Source organism: Oncorhynchus keta, chromosome 7, assembly GCF_023373465.1.
Source record: "Oncorhynchus keta strain PuntledgeMale-10-30-2019 chromosome 7, Oket_V2, whole genome shotgun sequence".
In the NCBI taxonomy this organism is placed as follows: domain Eukaryota; kingdom Metazoa; phylum Chordata; class Actinopteri; order Salmoniformes; family Salmonidae; genus Oncorhynchus; species Oncorhynchus keta.
Genome location: NC_068427.1, coordinates 2308714 through 2326716, shown reverse-complemented (window position 1 = coordinate 2326716; position 18003 = coordinate 2308714). Strand labels below are relative to the sequence as shown.

Genomic DNA, 18003 nt, shown 5'->3' with positions numbered 1-18003 from the left:
TCTCTCTGCTTCTCATTCCTTGTATATCTGCATTATAGGGTGAGCCAGGAGAGCCCGGACCAAAAGGCATCGTAGGACCTCTGGGACCTCGTGGTGAGCCTGTAAGTCATTACATGACATTCTGTCAGCTAAACGCAATTGACACCTAGGGAAGATTATCAAACAGACTGACTATTAATCAGATCGTAGACTGCACACGTGCAATACATCATAATCTACAGTATGTTATTGGAGTTCAAATCATCTTTTCCCATTCTTATCCTATTTAGTGGATACATTTCTGACATTAATTGTTTCTATTGTAGCCCTATGACATTCTGCTCATATGAGCCCAGGCTTGTGACAGTGTGAGACACAGATTCTCTACTCTTCTCCTGAAGTGTGCACTTGCACACTCCCCACTACAGATTTGAGCATAGTGTAAGTAAGGAATAAACATTGGTTGTAGGGAGTGTCCATCATTGTTCAAGGGATAGTTCACCCAAATTACAAATGTATATATTGGTTTATTTACCCTGTAAGCAGTCTATGGACAGAAATCCATGCTTTGGTTTTGTTAACCTGGTCACGGTCCAGTGTTAAATCCATGAGAGGGAATGTGCAAGTAGTCAACTTTAGACATGCTCCAGTCTCTTGGGCTTTCTGATGGCAATCTGGACATCATCATCACGGCCAGTTCAAAGAGCAGCAAGATTTATGTCTGTCTCTGAACTCCTCTCACTTCTTAGAACCTGGAGCATGTGTCTTTAATCTCTTAACTGGTATAATTTTGCTGAAGTGCTCGTACGTTCTGTCTCATTTCATTAGCCTCATACATGATCTGTCCCAATGCAGTGACTTCGTACACGGTACTAGTGCATAGTGTCCTGGTACTGGAATGATCAATTTAGATCAGTGCATACAGTACTACTCAACTATTATCTCAGTCTGTACATTAGACTTGGGTTCAAATAGTATTTCACAGCTTTCAAATAGATTGAGTGTTTGCTTGTGTCTGCATGGAGTGCCAGATGGGTGGGGTTTGAACTTTTGGAACCATACCATTGGACCGTTCCTTTGTGCCAGGCAAGCTCAATCAAGCACAGCTAAAGTATTTGAACGATTTTTAATACTATTTGAACCCCGGTCAGCTGTACATAGTGATATTGTTCATTGTTTAGCACACATGGTACTGTTAACTAAGATTGGGTCATTCGCTTTGCGCTAAGCTCAGTATTCTCTTCTTACAGGGCGAAGATGGTCGAGATGGATTTGGTATCGCAGGGCCCAAAGGAAGAAAGGTAAATAATCAATATGTCTGTTTGTCCCTCATATTCATATGTACTAGTCCAATCTGCACCTACATAATTAATGTAATCACTAATATCCAACAAATTCAACCAATACATCAATGTCCGATGTTATAATGAGCTTGCATGATGTTAAATTGCCATTATCAACCCATGCTCAAATGAACTGACAAATGTCTTCCTTTACAGGGTGATGAGGGCTTCCCGGGATTCCCAGGACCAAAGGTAATGTCAAGTACATCATCACCGTCACAGCTTACTCAGTTCAATTCAAGGATTGCTGAAATGAAGAAAAGCGCACTGTTTCATTCAAAGGATCTCAGGTGGAAATGTAATGTCTGTAGAGAGTAGCCTCTCCAATTTGTTTTGCAACAAAAATGAAAAATTTGTCATTTTCAAAATCACCAATTTTCTAAATCACCAATTTCATATTGGTCAAATTCAGACAGGTGTCTGTCTTATTGTTCCACGTGACAGTTCCCACACTGATGTTTCTGTCACCATGCAGGGGGCGGCAGGTGATGGAGGAAACAATGGCGGACCAGGACCCATAGGAAACCGTGGCCAGAGGGTGAGTGCTTTAGCTGGGGTGGGAGACTGGGATGAGGGGTGCTGTGTGCAATGGGTGTTTCTTAACTGATAGTATAACTAAAACAAGCACTGTGGTATGTGTTTGTTTTACCTAACTGAGTTGAATGCACTGACTGTAAGTAACTCTGGCTAAGAGTGTCTGCTAAATTGCCAAATAGAAATGTAAAAATATCAAGGTAGAGTGTACCATACAGTACGGGTAAATTGATGCATACATTTGGAATGAAATCATACGACTTTTTAAATCTGACTTTTAATGCTGTTGTATTGCTTTTTCTAGGGTGTTTCAGGTGAAATCGGTACTCCGGGTCAAAAGGGAGAGGTTGGATACCCCGGGCCTTATGTAAGTACTGACTTTTACAGTGGGTCCCTTTCTCAGACCCATATTTAATCATGGTCCTGGACTAAAAAGCATGTCCAATTGAGATTCTCCACTTATAATGCGTTTTAGTCCCGGCTTAATCTGGATCCAGGAAACCAGCCGCATGTGTTCACTACACTTTATAAACCTTATATTCTCTCCTTGGCCCTGCATAATAATCCATAACTGTATCGATATTCATAGTCACGACTTTATAGTCTAAGACATTGTTAGCAGTTTAATTCAGCTCTAGGAAGAGGCTATCAATATTTACCCATAAAATGAAATATCTTGACCTCCCACATAATGTCACATTATAAAATCTCCATACATAATTTTGTAACATTCACAGTCTTTGGAGGTTTGCGAAGTAGTATATGTATTGTATATAACGTCATTACAAACTGTTCACTGTTTATATAATGGACACAAATAATGATGTTGTTATCTGGAGCGGTGCCAGGCCTGAGAAAGTAGCCTAGTGCTTTGTCTCCTTCCAGCTGTGTCCATCTGTTCAACTCTGCTGTTTGTCTTCCCACAGGGCCAGAAAGGACCGAGAGGACCTGGCGTTGTGGTAGGAATCCATTTATCATACAGAAGTCATTTTGTATAGGAAAATTGACCAAAGTTTACATGTGTGGAATATGTACTGTACAATGTCTTAACATCGGTTTGAAATTGTCTGTTTTCTCCTTAGCAATGTGACCTTGTGAAGAAAATCAGAGACAACTGTCGTAAGTACAAAATGCTTACACTGATCACCATGTAATATACCATATTTAATGTATTAATTGGCACTAGAAGGGGCGGTAGGGGCACCCACAACCGTATGTCGTGTAAAACCACCTCAAGATACACACTGCATAACCGACCTCCCTCCCTAGCCCCAAAATGTCAACATTTATTGACATATGAGTACGAATGCCCCTAAACTTGTTTTTCTTTTTCATTTCATTCTCAGCTTGCTGCTATGGTCAACAGGAGTGCCCTCTCTACCCCACTGAGCTAGCCTTCGCCCTGGACGCCTCAGACGGCGTGGGTCGGCCCGCCTTCAACAACATGCGTGACGCCGTGCTCCGCCTGGTCGGCAACATCACCATCTCCGAGAGCAATTGCCCACGCGGTGCCCGCGTGGCCCTCACCCTCTACAGCAATGAGGTGACCACCGAGATCCGCTTTGCCGATGCGCTGAAGCGCCGCTCCCTGGTGCAGCGTGTGGAAGGCTTGCAGGCATTACAGACGCGCAAACAGCGCAGCCTGGAGACGGCCATGAACTTCCTGGCTCAGAACACCTTCAAGAGGGTGCGCAGCGGCTTCCTCATGAGGAAGGTTGCCATATTCTTTGTCAACGGGCCAGTGAAGGATCAGCGGGCAGTCAGCGCCGCGGCCCTCCGTCTCTATGACTCTGGCATCGCCTCAGTGTTTCTGGTCAACAAAGAGGATGGCCAGCTTACCAGAGCCCTGAAGGTAATGTAAAGGATGCCGAAATAGACCCCTCTTCCATAGGGTAAAGTTTTGCTCTGATACCAATAACACAAAGTAGGGAATCATTTTGGCTTTGCTCCATTATCTACACTACCATAGTATTTAGAAGAAAGTGTTGGCATGCAATGTGGAAGTATAGATATTGGAATGTCGCTATTGCTCTGGTACCTGAAAGCAGTGTACAACACTTAAAAATGAATTTACAGAGCTGTCTTATTGTCAGCTGACCTGGCCATGTTTTTGAATTGTCATCGCTTCCTCCCTGTGTGTCAGATGAACAACACGGGGTCAGCACTGGGTCAGGTGATCGTACTGCCTAATCCCGGAAGTGCACAGTACAACTCGGCTATCCAAAAGGTCATGAGCTGCCACATCTGCCTGGGTAAGAGCTTTTCTCATATCTTCAGAGATTGACTTCACACAAATGCTGCATTGAATTGTTATTTATATTCAACGCCCAAGACATTTTGTGCGTTCTTGTGTTCTACATTTTTTTTTTTTTTATGACGGTGTAACTGATTAGTCCAAACTTTCTTTCTGATCATAGTTATTCTATTGTAAGCTTATTAGATGCACATTGCCTCTTGGTGCCATTGACAGTTACATACGAAACGAAAATAGCTTTCCAAACAAATCCAGTAAGACATAATGAAAACCATAACAAGCCAAAATGCTTGAGACAATATCTGTGTTCATTTACTCTCCAGACTCCTGTGCTCCAGACCAAATGTGTGACTACGTCCCCCCTCAGCAGTCGAGAGACAGGAGGTCCTCCACCACCGACGTGGACATTGACATGGCCTTCGTCATGGACAGCTCCGAGACCACCTACCCCACTGTCTTCACAGAGATTAAACGCTATGTTGCTCACATTGTAGAGCAACTTGAAGTCTCGTCAGACCCTATGGCATCCATCCACCACGCCCGTGTGGCTGTGATCCAGCAGGCACCCTACGAGTTCCTGCGCAACAGCAGCGGCTCGCCGATCCGCGTGGACGTGGGTCTGACCGACCACCGCTCGGCCCAAGACATCCGCAACTTCCTCCTGGACAAAACGCCCCAACTGGAGGGTGGGCGGGCGCTGGCGGCAGCCATCGAGCACACGGTGGAGCAGGTGTTTGAAAGGGCGCCCCACCAGCGTGACCTCAAGATGCTGACATTGTTCGTGACAGGCCCAGTGGAGGAGGATGAGGAGCGGCTGGTTGCCGTGGCCACCGATGCCAAGTGCAAGGGCTATTTCTTGGTCATTCTGGGCGTTGGCGAGAAACTTAGTGCTGGGGACGCCCGCGTGATGATGCGCATGGCCAGTGAGCCCTCCGACGTCTTCTTCAAGAGGCTGACCAGCACCTCACACTTCTACGACAAGCACATTCAGAACTTTGGCCGACTGCTGCCCAAGTATCTCAGCAGTAAGTGCTTTATTTCACACTGTTGCCGTATTTTGAGTACCTGTTAGATGTCCACCTTTTATTCACCTTTTATGTCCACCTTTTATTCACCTGTTATGTCCACCTTTTATTCACCTGTTATGTCCACCTTTTATTCACCTGTTATGTCCACCTTTTATTCACCTGTTATGTCCACCTTTTATTCACCTGTTATGTCCACCTTTTATTCACCTTTTATTCACCTTTTATGTCCACCTTTTATTCACCTTTTATGTCCACCTTTTATGTCCACCTTTTATTCACCTTTTATGTCCACCTTTTATTCACCTGTTATGTCCACCTTTTATGTTTTATTCACCTTTTATGTCCACCTTTATTCACCTTTTATGTCCACCTTTTATTCACCTGTTATGTCCACCTTTTATTTTTATTCACCTCACCTTTTATGTCCACCTTTTATTCACCTTTTATGTCCACCTTTTATTCACCTTTTATGTCCACCTTTTATTCACCTGTTATGTCCACCTTTTATTCACCTGTTATGTCCACCTTTTATTCACCTGTTATGTCCACCTTTTATTCACCTTTTATGTCCACCTTTTATTCACCTGTTATGTCCACCTTTTATTCACCTTTTATGTCCACCTTTTATTCACCTGTTATGTCCACCTTTTATTCACCTGTTATGTCCACCTTTTATTCACCTGTTATGTCCACCTTTTATTCACCTGTTATGTCCACCTTTTATTCACCTGTTATGTCCACCTTTTATTCACCTTTTATGTCCACCTTTTATTCACCTTTTATGTCCACCTTTTATTCACCTTTTATGTCCACCTTTTATTCACGGACTAATTCAATAATTAGTTTGAATGCACATACTTGTTAACACATTGACAGTCGTTCAGGTTGACATTGTGGAAACCACTTACAAACGCGTTGTGAGGGCCTTTGAGTCAGGTTGACACTGTAGGTGAAGATTGTCCTTTTCCTCTTGTGTCTGCAGTTGAGAACGCTTTCTACATGTCCCCCGAAGTCTCCAAAAACTGTCATTGGTACCAGAGTGACCAGCCATTCCCCAAGTTCCCCTTCCCCAAATCACACCACAGCCAAGAGTGAGTATTCAGATCATGTTACATAATACATTTGTATCATATTATGACATTGCTCATCATGATTGTCATGTAAATCACTATAGTTTATGTATTGGAAGAATTCAGAGGCTGGAGACCCACGGCATAGTCTCCGTGTGGTCCGCGCCAACAAAGCGTGTTTCAAAACTCGTCTAATTTAATAAAGACATTTTTAAGTAAAATATAATGGGAAAAGGGAATGAGAAGGCTCCTTACAGTGTTGGGAAGGGATCACAGAGGTGATTTAATGAGGGTATGAGGCATGAGTTGGTGTTCAGAGGCATGACTTCAGTGCAGTACAGGGGTTGAGGTGTTGAGGCTTCAGTGCAGTACAGGGGTTGAGGTGTTGAGGCTTCAGTGCAGGACAGGCTCATCATGGATAGATGGTGTTGGAGAAGAGCTCAACTCTTCCACTGAGGGCAGGACAGGATTTGACTGGGAAGACAAACAACAACACAACACATTTAGACAAAAGAGCTAAGAATGAGTTTGTCCAAGCAAGGAGTAAAATCGTTGATGTGTATGATGTCAGGAATCATGAATTTGCCCAAGGTGTGGAAATGCTGGTTACAAGGATTAGGTGAACAAATTCTATATTTTAAAATGTTTATTAGACATACAGACAGACAGACAGACAGGTGCACCAAGAGACAGACATGATCCTCCGAAGTGTCTCGCATTGATGCGTAATAATGTGAATGTGTTTGTCTATGTGATTGACTCTACGTACAGTAATGAGAGAAAAATGACAGGGCTACTCACAGGGCTTGGAAAGGACACATTCAATGTGCTAGTGGATGAGAGGGAATATGAGACATGACTTCTGTTCATAACAAAGAGTTGACACTGGTAGTGGAGTGGTCATGCCCTCTTAATCAGGGAACAGGAGGAACTTAGAAGTAAATACAAAATAGAAGATTAATTGCAAACCTTCATCCATTACATGATCGATGCAGGTTTATTCTAGAAGCTTGAAACTGATCTGGGCACGAAAGGGGTTCTTCAATAAGAAATCCACTTCATTAGCATTAGCTAGCCATTCTGGCAGAGAAACCTGCACTCTGGTAGCTAGCTAGCTAACTACCTGCTTGCTACTAAAGTTTTAAAAAATTAAGTTTTAAAACCAAGGAAACAATATATAATCTACCTCCTCCATCTCCTAATTTGAATTGAATAATATCCCCCCAAAAATCAACTCTCAATCTCAATCTGTCCAACAATGTCACCAGCTCACCAAGCTTCTAAACCACACATACATAGTACTAAGTTCACTCTCTGATGGACAACATGTCAGTTCATACTGCAAAGGCTTTGATTGGTTGGAGGACGTCGTCTGGAAGTCGTCCTAATTACCATAGGTCTGTGGAAGGGGGTGAGCAGCATGAGCAATATATGTTTTGTATTGAAGTCAATGTAGCCAGAAGAGGATGGAAAATAGCTGTCCTCCGGGTACAACATCTCAAAGTGCTGTACAGAAACCCAGCCTAAAACCCCAAACAGCAAGCAATGCAGGTGTAGAAGCACGGTGGCTAGGAAAAACTCCCTAGAAAGGCCAAAACCTAGTAAGAAACCTAGAGAGGACTACTGTAGACATTCATTTCAAAACAGTGTCTTTTAATCAGGTATTTAGCAAACATATATTTCGTAAAGTTTTATCTTAAAAGGATAACTTTTTTAAGGTTTCATTATATTACATTTTTCAGAAATTCACTGAGTAGGATGGTCCTCCCCTTCCTCCTCTGAGGAGCCTCCCCTGGTAGAATGTTATATATTCTGTGTCAATTATCCACTCTCTGTGTAGGAAACATCAAAAACACCATGAAAATCACCAGGCAGTCCATCCAAGAAAGCACAAAGGTAAGACATGAAATATAAAATGAAATAGCAGGGTTGACATCCAGTTCAATAAATCAATCCCCATTTCCTGTGGTGGTTCAAAGACTAATCAATTGTCAATGTCTCTTTTGTTTATTGACTGTGATTTTATTGTCTGCTTGTGTGTTATTTTTGCGTGTGTGTTAATACCACACGGTTTGACCACTAGACCAAGAGGAGTTGCACGTAACCAACACCACTTCCAGTGGCCTGACCCTGCGCTGGGCCAGCCCAGACCCCAAGCTCATAGCCTACTTCGAGGTGGTGGTGACGCGCCTGCGCGACCACACACTGGTGCTGAGGAGGAATGTGACAGGCACGGAGCTCACTGTCGGCGGCCTGGAGAGCGCCCAGACCTACCACGCCGTGGTGACCACACGCACCGCCCAGGGCCACGTTGCGGCCACACACAAAGGCATTATTACCACCAGTAAGTCCATGAACAACACCACAGTGTGCTTAGGTTACCTGTTTTACTCTGCAATGGTGACGTCAACCTGAAATCCATAGTCAATGATCACAGTTTCGCCAGAGCGATTGATTGTTATGTGTATACTTTTCAGTAGGCCTTTATTATTCTGAAAAATAAGAAACTGATTGTTATTATGATAATTAAATGACTATTGGTTTATTGTTGTGGAACATCCAAGCAATGGTTAAAGGGACTTTTCCTGTTTCGTCAATATCTTTTTGGCGTTCATATATTTCATTGGAATTTGTACCTTTTTGTAATGTAAGACAAAACAAGTCACCTGTTGGCAGACAAAGCCACACAACATCCATAAATATTGTTTTAACTGAATCCATTGACCATTGTTGTGTAATGCCTGATTGGACAGAAGCAGCAGCAGAGCATAAGATCGCTGCTCCCATGGAGGTGACTGGTATCATAGCCACTACACCACTGGACAAACCAGAGATTGGTGAGTGACACTTGTCGTGTGTGTATTTGTGTGTGTGAGCGAGCGAGCGAGAAAGATGGTTGGCGTAATTTAAACCTGGATTTCTTTAAACAGTTAGCTGATTTATGAGGCATTGAGGATAATTGATTTGTCCCATGGGAACTTGCAATTCAAACTCTAAAATAGCCAGCCTCTACATTTGAGAAGCTTTCCCCTTTGTTTCTATCTCATGGTCTCTAAATGAGAATTCATTGTGTTTGGATTTTCATTGGCAGCATTGTTGTTACTACAATGAATCCAAATGTATGGAGCAGCATCACTCTTCAAATCACATTAAGCTTTATCACACATGATGCTCCATTATTTTCAAGTTAAAAGCCCACTCATATATAATTAGTTTAAAATATGAAATATGTCTGTAAATATCACAGAGTGGGCCTTAAAGAAAATAACAAATGGGCTTTTAATATACACGGAATGTACAAAACATGAGGAACACATTCCTAATATTGAGTTGCACCCCCCTTTGCCTTCCGAACAGCCTCCATTCGTCGGGGCATGGACTCTACAAGGTGTGGAAAGCATTCCACAGGGATGCTGGCCCATGTTGATTCCAATGTTTTCCACAGTTATGCCAAGTTGGTTTGATGTCCTTTGGGTAGTGGACCATTCTCGATACACATGGAAAACTGTTGAGCATGAAAAACCTAGGAGCGTTGTAGGTCTTGACAGGTGACATCGATAAGGGATCATAGATTTCACCTGGTCAATCTATATCATGGAAAGAGCAGGTGTTCCTAATATTTTGTATACTCAGTGTGGAGCCAAGAAGTCCAGAGGAGAATATTACTTAATAAACAACAGAACTGTTCACTGACAGACAATATCTTCAGTATTATTTTAGTGCCTTTAGCTTTTACAGTGAGAGACTTAAAATAAGTAGGTTGCAGGACCATCAGAGCTGTAAACTTGCAATATCTGCAGTCTATTTTTCAGTGCAAAACTTACAAAGTCTAACATGTCTTGTGGAAAATAACTTCATTGATGAAGATTTATTGCTCACATGTTGAGCCTTGGAGTGAGGCCACTGCAAGCGCTCCCTTATGGTAGAAATATAAGGTAGTAATAGCTAAGAGGTGAGGTCATCTACAATAGTTGTCATAGTGACTGCTGATGTTTATAGACATACTGTATATATTCATGCTCTATGTACATGTCATATGATATATACTGTATATATTATATAAATACACTACCATTCAAAAGTTTGCGGTCACTTAGAAATGTCCTGGTTTTTGAAAGAAAATAAATTGTCCATTTAAAGTAACATCAAACTGATCAGAAATACAGTGTAGACATTGTTAATGTTGTAAATGACTATTGTAGCTGGAAACTGATGATTATTTATGTAATATCTACATTGGGGTAGGGAGGCCCATTATCAGCAACCATCACTCCTGTGTTCCAATGGCACGTTATGTTAGCTAATCCAAGTTTATCATTTTAAAAGGCTAATTGATCATTAGAAAACCCTTTTGCAATTATGTTAGCACAGCTGAAAACTGTTGTGTTGATTGACAATAGGAACATGCTATACTAGCACTATGTAACGTGCAAAGCAGAAAGGACTTTATCGTAGCGTGGTTTTGACAGGTTCGCTTGAGTCCAAGACTGTGGATCAATTCATGTACTTTCTCAGCATTACCCGAGAGGTACTTGTGGAGTTGGCTCAACAGGATTAGGTACAGATGGTGGTTTCGCTGCATATCACAGAGATCACACAGCCACAGACCTAATAAATTACTAAAATGTATTCTCTGATAGCAACATCGTTAATGGAAGAGCAGTTTATTGAGTATGGCTATTATTCCTTCATCTCAACAATTCACCAATAGAAACCTATGCTCCTGTACAACTTCTACCTTTTCCACTCGACTCACAATTAACAATTTACTGTTCAAAACTACTCACAATATTAATTGCCGATTAGAGATTACAGATTAACCACTGTAATGTGCAATAGTCCTACTAATTGATTTTCACGAGTTTCATTTACCAGCAATGAGAGAACTTTAATTTCCTAACAAATGTTCTGCTTTCACTTTTCAAACACTTCTAGCCATTAACAATTTCATTACATATTAATGACTTACTGTTTAGTGATGGCTGACAACTGGCTCACAGTAACTCAAATATGCTTTTAGATGGGTGATGTTCCTCATAACCATACTAATACCTCTCTCCTCTCTCTTACCCCTCTTGTGACTGGTCTTGTTTTTGCATGTTCTAGCTAACGAGCTCACAGACCCATGCTCTCTTGACTTTGACCCTGGATTGGCGTGCAAAAACCATCAGGCTAAGTGGTTCTTTGACAGAAAGAATGGGATCTGTACCCAGTTCTGGTATGGTGGTTGTGAAGGCAATGGCAATAGGTTCGAGACTGAAGCCCAGTGCTTGAAACGCTGCATGAGGTCAGGTGAGTGGTCCTTGTTGCCAGGTTTTCTGAAAGCTTATAGAGGCTCTTTGCACCTGACTGGTCTACTTTGACAAAACTAACTAAGTAGCCAATTGTTGACTGTCTTTTGCTTAATAACAGCTGTTTTAAGCAGTCCTGATAGCTCATGTCATGCTTTTGAAAGCAAATGCATATTATGTTACCTGGTTAGCTAGCTGATAAGCTAACCATGGTACTTTTGTATATTGTTATTTGAGTGTTATTTCATGTGACATACACAAGTCACCTATCATGACTGTACACAACATCTATTATATCATGCTATCACACTGTAAAAACAGCTCTATGACATATAGTTCAATTAAAGTGTTATGGGTTGTTGTAGATCAGTTGGTAAAAGGTTGACTTCAGAAACTCTTTTTTTTTTCTTATTCTACATCACCAGAACCTGAGCAACAAGTGGAACAGCTTCAGACTGAGATCCTTTCAGCGCCCGGTAAGTAAAGCCATTAATATACACTGAAAACAATATATATAAATGCAACAATTCCATAGATTTGACTGAGTTAGAGGTCATATATGGAAATCAGTCAATTAAAAAAAAAAAAAAGAATTAGGCCCTAATCTATGGATGTCACATGACTGGGAATACAGATGTGCTTCTGTTGGTCACAGATACCTTAAAAAAACAGGTAGGGGCGTGGATCAGAAAACCATGCAGCACACAACACATCTTCTTCGCATAAAGTTGATCAAGCTGTTGAGTGTGGTCTGTGGAATGTTGTCCCACTCCTATTAAATGGCTGTGCGAACTGGATATTGGCGGGAACTGGAACACACTGTCATAAACGTCGATCCAGAGCATCCCACACATGCTCAATGGGTGACATGTCTGGTGAGTGTGCAGGCCATGGAAGAACTGGGATATTTTCAGCTTCCAGGAATTGTGTACAGATCCTTGCGACATGGGGCTGTGCATTACCATGCTGAAACATCATGCGATGGCAGTGGATGAATGGTACGACAATGGTTCTCAGGATCTCGTCACGGTATCTCTGTGCATTCAAATTGCAATTGAAAAAAAAATGCAATTGTGTTCATTGTCCGTAGCTTATGACTGCCCATACCATAACGCCATCACCACCATGGGGCACAAATCACTCGCCCACATCTGCCATCTGCTCGGTACAGTTGAAACCGGAATTCATCTGTGAAGAGCACACTTCTCCAGCATGCCAGTAGCCATCGAAGATGAGCATATGCCCACTGAAGATGGTTACAACGCCGAACTGCAGTCAGGTCAAGACCCTAGTGAGGACTATGAGCATGCAGATGATGGTTTCTGACAGTTTGTGCAGAAATTATTTGGCTGTGCAAAGCCACAGTTTCATCAGATGTCCAGGTGGCTGGTCTCAAACATTCTACAGGTGAAAAAGCTGGATGTGGAGGTCCTGGACTGGCGTGGTTACACATGGTCTGCGGTTGTGAGGCCAGTTGGACGTACTGCCAAATTCTCTAAAATGATGTTGGAGGTGGCTTATAGTAGAGAAATTAAAAATACATTACCTGGCAACAGCTCTGGTGGACATTTTTGAGTTGCCAATTTTCACGCTCAACAGTTTCCCATCTGCTATCAAGAATGGTCCTCCACCCAAAGGACACCCAGCTAATGGCAGGCCAGTAGTCAAAGAGGGTCATTGATGAAAGAGGAAAAAATAGGCTGACAAAGCAACAGACCGGCTACAGTTAGTCAACTGACAATCCAGTACAATATTGGTGACCAAAGACCCATAAAATAATATCGTTACACAAAAGCGGTATGGCAGCCCACGACCTTACATAGTTCCACTTTTTTCAGCAAAAAACAAGGAATTGCAGTTGCAGTGGATCGAAAACACTGGACATGGAGGTTTGTAAAAACATTGCCTGGTCTGATGAATCCCAGTTCCTGCTGTTTCATGCTGATGGGAGGACTAGGCTATGGAGAAAACCACATGAGTACATGCATCCATCATTCCGCATGTAAACATTGCAGGCTGGTGGTGTGAGGGTGTTGGGTATGTTTCCATGGCACACATTGGGCCCCTTGATAAAAGTGGAGCAACGGTTGAATACCATAGGATATCTGAACATCATTGCCAGGTGCATCCTTTCACGGCAGCAGTGTATCCATCTGCAAATAGATTTTTTTCCAGCAGGATAATGCCCCATTCCACAACGCTAGGATTGTCCAGGAATGGTTCCACGAAAATGACAGTGACTTCAGAGGCCTTCCCAGTCACCAGATCTCAATCCAATTGAGCATCTGTGGAATGAGATGGAACGAGCTATTCGGAGTAGAGATCCACAACCAGCCAACTTGACACAACTGTGGGAAGCATTGGAGTCAACATGGGCCAGCATCCCTTTGGAATGCTTTTGACACCTTGTAGAGTCCATGCCCCAATGAATTGAGGCTGTTCTGAGGCCAAAAGTGGGTACAACTCTATATTCCTAATTTGTTGTACATGTATGCCATTTAGTAGATACTTTTATCAAATGCAACTTAGTCGTTTATGGCATACAATTTACACATGGGTAGTCCCAGGAATCGAACCCACTACCCTGGCATTACAAGCACCGTGCTCTACCAACTGAGCTACAAAGGACCACTATTCTCAGACTATGGTGGAAAAAACATGCCTCACATTTAGTTGTGGTCTCTCATCTTAATACATTACAGCCTGATCCATTCCAACTACCTCTGTAGAACATATGACCGGCTTTGATCGCTGTTGAGTGCGTCATCCAAATGCTTTGCGGTTCAGCTGACATAAACATAAAAGCATTTCCTCCTAACCAACATGTCTAGGTTTCAGGCAGGCAACTCTGACTCTCAACTGAAACATAATTTAAATTCAGTCCTCTTGCCCAGATCCGTTGAAAACAGTGATATATAATCTCTACTGTAGCAGGTTATATACATTACGTAACACAATTTCCTCGGTCTGTGTTCACTTTGGAAACAAAGATTCCCTTTGTGTCTGGCTATAAACCCTCCATTGCCTCTGAATGAAGTATGGAATGAGTGAAAAGCCAAGCATGGAGAAAGGGAAAGTTATACTTTCATCTTCGCTGAGACCGGGCCAAGTCATAAGCGTGGAGCAAATTAATGAAGAGGGCTAATTCTTTGCATGGTTCATTGTGTTTTGGACTAGTGAACTTTGCAAAAATGAGCCTGATTAAGTGGTTCACTGTCAGTTTTCCTAGGTCTTGGCCTAAATGGGCAGCAGAGAGTTCTTATTATGATCTGTCGTACTGTAAACTATATTCGAGATCTTGAGTTTGAAGAAGGAATGGCTTGTGGTGGGGAGTGCTTTCTCTCAAGTTGTATATCATTTTGCACCTCTATTGTTACAATTAACATCCATTTGGACCAACTATTGGATCATACAGGCATCCCCAAAAACACGTGGACAAATATTCAACATAAACAGATGTCATGTCAATGGATAACAGATGTCCCTGTTTTGTGTTATCCGGAAATGAATTCCAACATGTCTCCACAAACAAAAAACTGACAACATGTTTATTGACGTTGGATGTCATTCGATGTTCATTCCCACTGCATGAAGCATGTTCTGTACACACTACACCTGCAAAAACATGTCCTGAGCTACACCATTGTATTGTATCCTAACAGTGTACCTTTTCAGAGCAGAGTGTTCTGCGGTGTCCTTGCTTGCCTACGTGCACAGTGCATAGGCTTTGGCTAAACGGCTTAACCCTGGTTTTCGAACCGTGTCAGACACATATTCATCGGCCTGCCTATTCTCACCTCCCTCACAGCGGCCTTGACAGGAGTGGAAATCTGTCAGCTCCCCAAAGAGGAAGGCGCATGCGCAAAGTTTGTTCTCAAGTGGCACTACGATGCACTCAGCAAGAGCTGCACACGCTTCTGGTACGGAGGCTGTGGCGGCAACCAGAATCGCTTCGAAACTCAAGAGGAGTGTGAGAAGGCCTGTGGAAAAGCAGGTGGGTCTAGCTAGTCATATATATCTGTGTGTGTCTTTGTCTGTCTCTGCTATTGCCTGTCCATCTATTTGTCCATTCATTCATCTATTTGTACAATAATTATATTTAGTTGCTGGTGTCTGTCGAACTGTCTATGTCCATCTATTTAGTCATCGGTCTGTATACACTGAGTATACAAAACATTAAGAACTTGTTAAATCCACTTCAATCAGTATAAATGAAGGGAAGGAGACAGGTTAAATAAGGATTTTTAAGCCTTGAAACAAGTGAGAAATGGATTGTGTGTGTGTGCCATTCAGAGGGTGAATGGGCAAGACGAAAGATTTATAAGTCCCGTTGAAACGGGTGTGGTAGTAGGTGCCAGGTGCAACTGTTTGTGTCAAGAACTGCAACGCTGCTGGGTTTTTCACACTCAACAGTTTCACGTGTGTATCAAGACCACCCAAAATGCAACTTCATTTTTTGGAAAGTGTTCGTAATGTTTCGTATACTCTGTGTATTTATCTAGTAATTTAACCGTCGGCTGTCAACTCACCTCCTTGTAGTTAGATATACACTATATATATAAAAAAATATGTGGACACCACTTCAAATTAGTAGATTTGGCTATTTCAGCCATACCCGTTGCTGACAGGTGTATAAAATCGAGCACATAGCCATGTACTCTCCATAGACAAACATCGGCAGTTGAATAGCCTTACTGAAAACCTTTTCCATGTTCCATCTGTCAATCCACCTAAAACTAATTTCTCAGGGACAGACATGCTATTGCAAATATTCTGTATGTGTAAATAAATGCTCAGTGGAGTTTTCCTTCAATCTTGTCCTGAGGGCAGCTCTGCCTGGAGGGCAAAAGGCATGGGATTGGTTGGATGAAAGCCGCGCAAACCCAGAGCGGCACTCACAGCGACGAGTGAGAATGAAAGGAAAGAGAAGAAAAGGCTCGCTAGGTGGTAGGTTGGTGGTAGAATGGGGGCGTAACAAAGGTTTCTATATGCAAAGTTGCTCTTTCGAATCTTACCACAACCCCTAACCTTTCCCAATAACATTTATTTTATAAACTTAACCCAACACCTAACCCTAACCGTAGCCAATTGGGATTACGTGTCTAAACTTAACCAGTCACATTTCATGACTAACGTTAACCAATCACATTTGATTCTGCCCTCGAGGTAGACCTGCCCTCAGAACAAGATCAAATCAGGGAAACTCCAAAATGCAGGGAGAATTGGTGTTGTGTTAAAATCATGTTTGTCTTCTTTCCTGCTTTTCACCGACAGCACCTGTCAACCAAGGAGTCATTGCCGCAATACGAACATAGGAGGACATTGATTCATTGTCAACATATTCCTCTTCTGAGATTCGGAAGAAAACCAATTCAAATGGCCAAAGAAAAGCTATACCAAAGGAAAGGTGGCTGCACTGGATTCCATGAACAGGATTTGATCAAAAACAATCTTGAAGTAGTCTTTTTCACAAAATGAAAGCAACACAATTTGCTGCATGATTTCTCCTACTGGTGCTACATATTGTTTTTTAGTTCTCTGATGGAGTTGCAGAGTACATCCAGTGTTTGTAATGTAAAACATTCTGCAACAGTTACACCATATGTTTAACATCAAATAATAAACTCATGAGAATAAGGTTTTATAATTAAAATGTATGTGTATGACCATCTTGGGACAGAGATGATCAATAAATCGTTATTTACACACACACACGAACACACACACGAACACACACACACACACACACACACACAGGTCCACAATGACTTTGAAAGGGTCACCATAGGTTTATTTTACTTCACTATATAAGTAAGTAAGCATTTCACTGTTAATCTACACATGTTGTTTACAAAGCATGTGATGAATAACATTTGATTTGATATATCCCCCAATTTACTTTCCCTCACCATGCCAAATACTCTCCTAGTTGCAGAGTTCACGCTGATGCTAACACAAGTCCTACCTGGCAGTGTGTATATAATGAGTTAAACCAATTTCTCAGCGTCTAAAGGAATTCATCATGTAACGTCAATGCACTTCTGGAACCACTGCCTCAAACACATGTTCCAGTTTTTGAATATGGAATGTAATTGTCAAGCTGTTTTTTGTTTTGTTTTACTAAACTTTGTGTTTCATCTGGGAATGGGGGAAATAAAAATGAATTAGACTTTCTAATAAACTCGAGCATTGAATTTCTTCTTTTTGATCTCTTGAATCACCAACTATGCAACACGCTGTGTATCTAACATCAAAACATAGAATCAAAGACTGGAGAAAATGCAGAGGGAAGGAATTAAACCAATGAAACTCTATTTTTGAACATGGGAATCAAATGGACAGGACTGTGTAAAAGAGGAAGTTCAGGGTCTGAGCTGTAAGGCTGAAGGAAATCTGGTACATGACTCAGTTTGAGAGCAAAGCCCTTGTAAAGTACTGACTGTTCCTTGGGGCCTGTGAAATGTCAGAGTGACCAAGAAAGAGACAAAGGCCAAAAGCGAAAAA

General features: G+C 42.0%; 1 protein-coding gene across 1 annotated transcript in view; it reads left to right on the top strand.

The window, feature by feature from the left end:
* Nucleotides 1-17680, top strand: part of LOC118385867 (collagen alpha-3(VI) chain-like) — a 92214-nt gene extending 74534 nt beyond the window's left edge. Inside the window, exons 42-60 of the mRNA XM_035773042.2 lie at nucleotides 39-101; nucleotides 1230-1280; nucleotides 1479-1514; nucleotides 1798-1860; nucleotides 2161-2223; nucleotides 2783-2815; nucleotides 2939-2975; nucleotides 3203-3708; nucleotides 4000-4108; nucleotides 4434-5135; nucleotides 6121-6229; nucleotides 8049-8104; nucleotides 8292-8552; nucleotides 8962-9045; nucleotides 11315-11500; nucleotides 11925-11975; nucleotides 15308-15493; nucleotides 16330-16446; nucleotides 16774-17680. Of these exons, the coding sequence (XP_035628935.2) occupies nucleotides 39-101; nucleotides 1230-1280; nucleotides 1479-1514; nucleotides 1798-1860; nucleotides 2161-2223; nucleotides 2783-2815; nucleotides 2939-2975; nucleotides 3203-3708; nucleotides 4000-4108; nucleotides 4434-5135; nucleotides 6121-6229; nucleotides 8049-8104; nucleotides 8292-8552; nucleotides 8962-9045; nucleotides 11315-11500; nucleotides 11925-11975; nucleotides 15308-15493; nucleotides 16330-16446; nucleotides 16774-16814 (2754 nt within the window). The 3' untranslated portion in view covers nucleotides 16815-17680. The remainder of the gene's footprint in view (nucleotides 1-38; nucleotides 102-1229; nucleotides 1281-1478; nucleotides 1515-1797; nucleotides 1861-2160; nucleotides 2224-2782; nucleotides 2816-2938; nucleotides 2976-3202; nucleotides 3709-3999; nucleotides 4109-4433; nucleotides 5136-6120; nucleotides 6230-8048; nucleotides 8105-8291; nucleotides 8553-8961; nucleotides 9046-11314; nucleotides 11501-11924; nucleotides 11976-15307; nucleotides 15494-16329; nucleotides 16447-16773) is intronic.
* The last annotated feature ends 323 nt before the right edge of the window (nucleotides 17681-18003 follow it).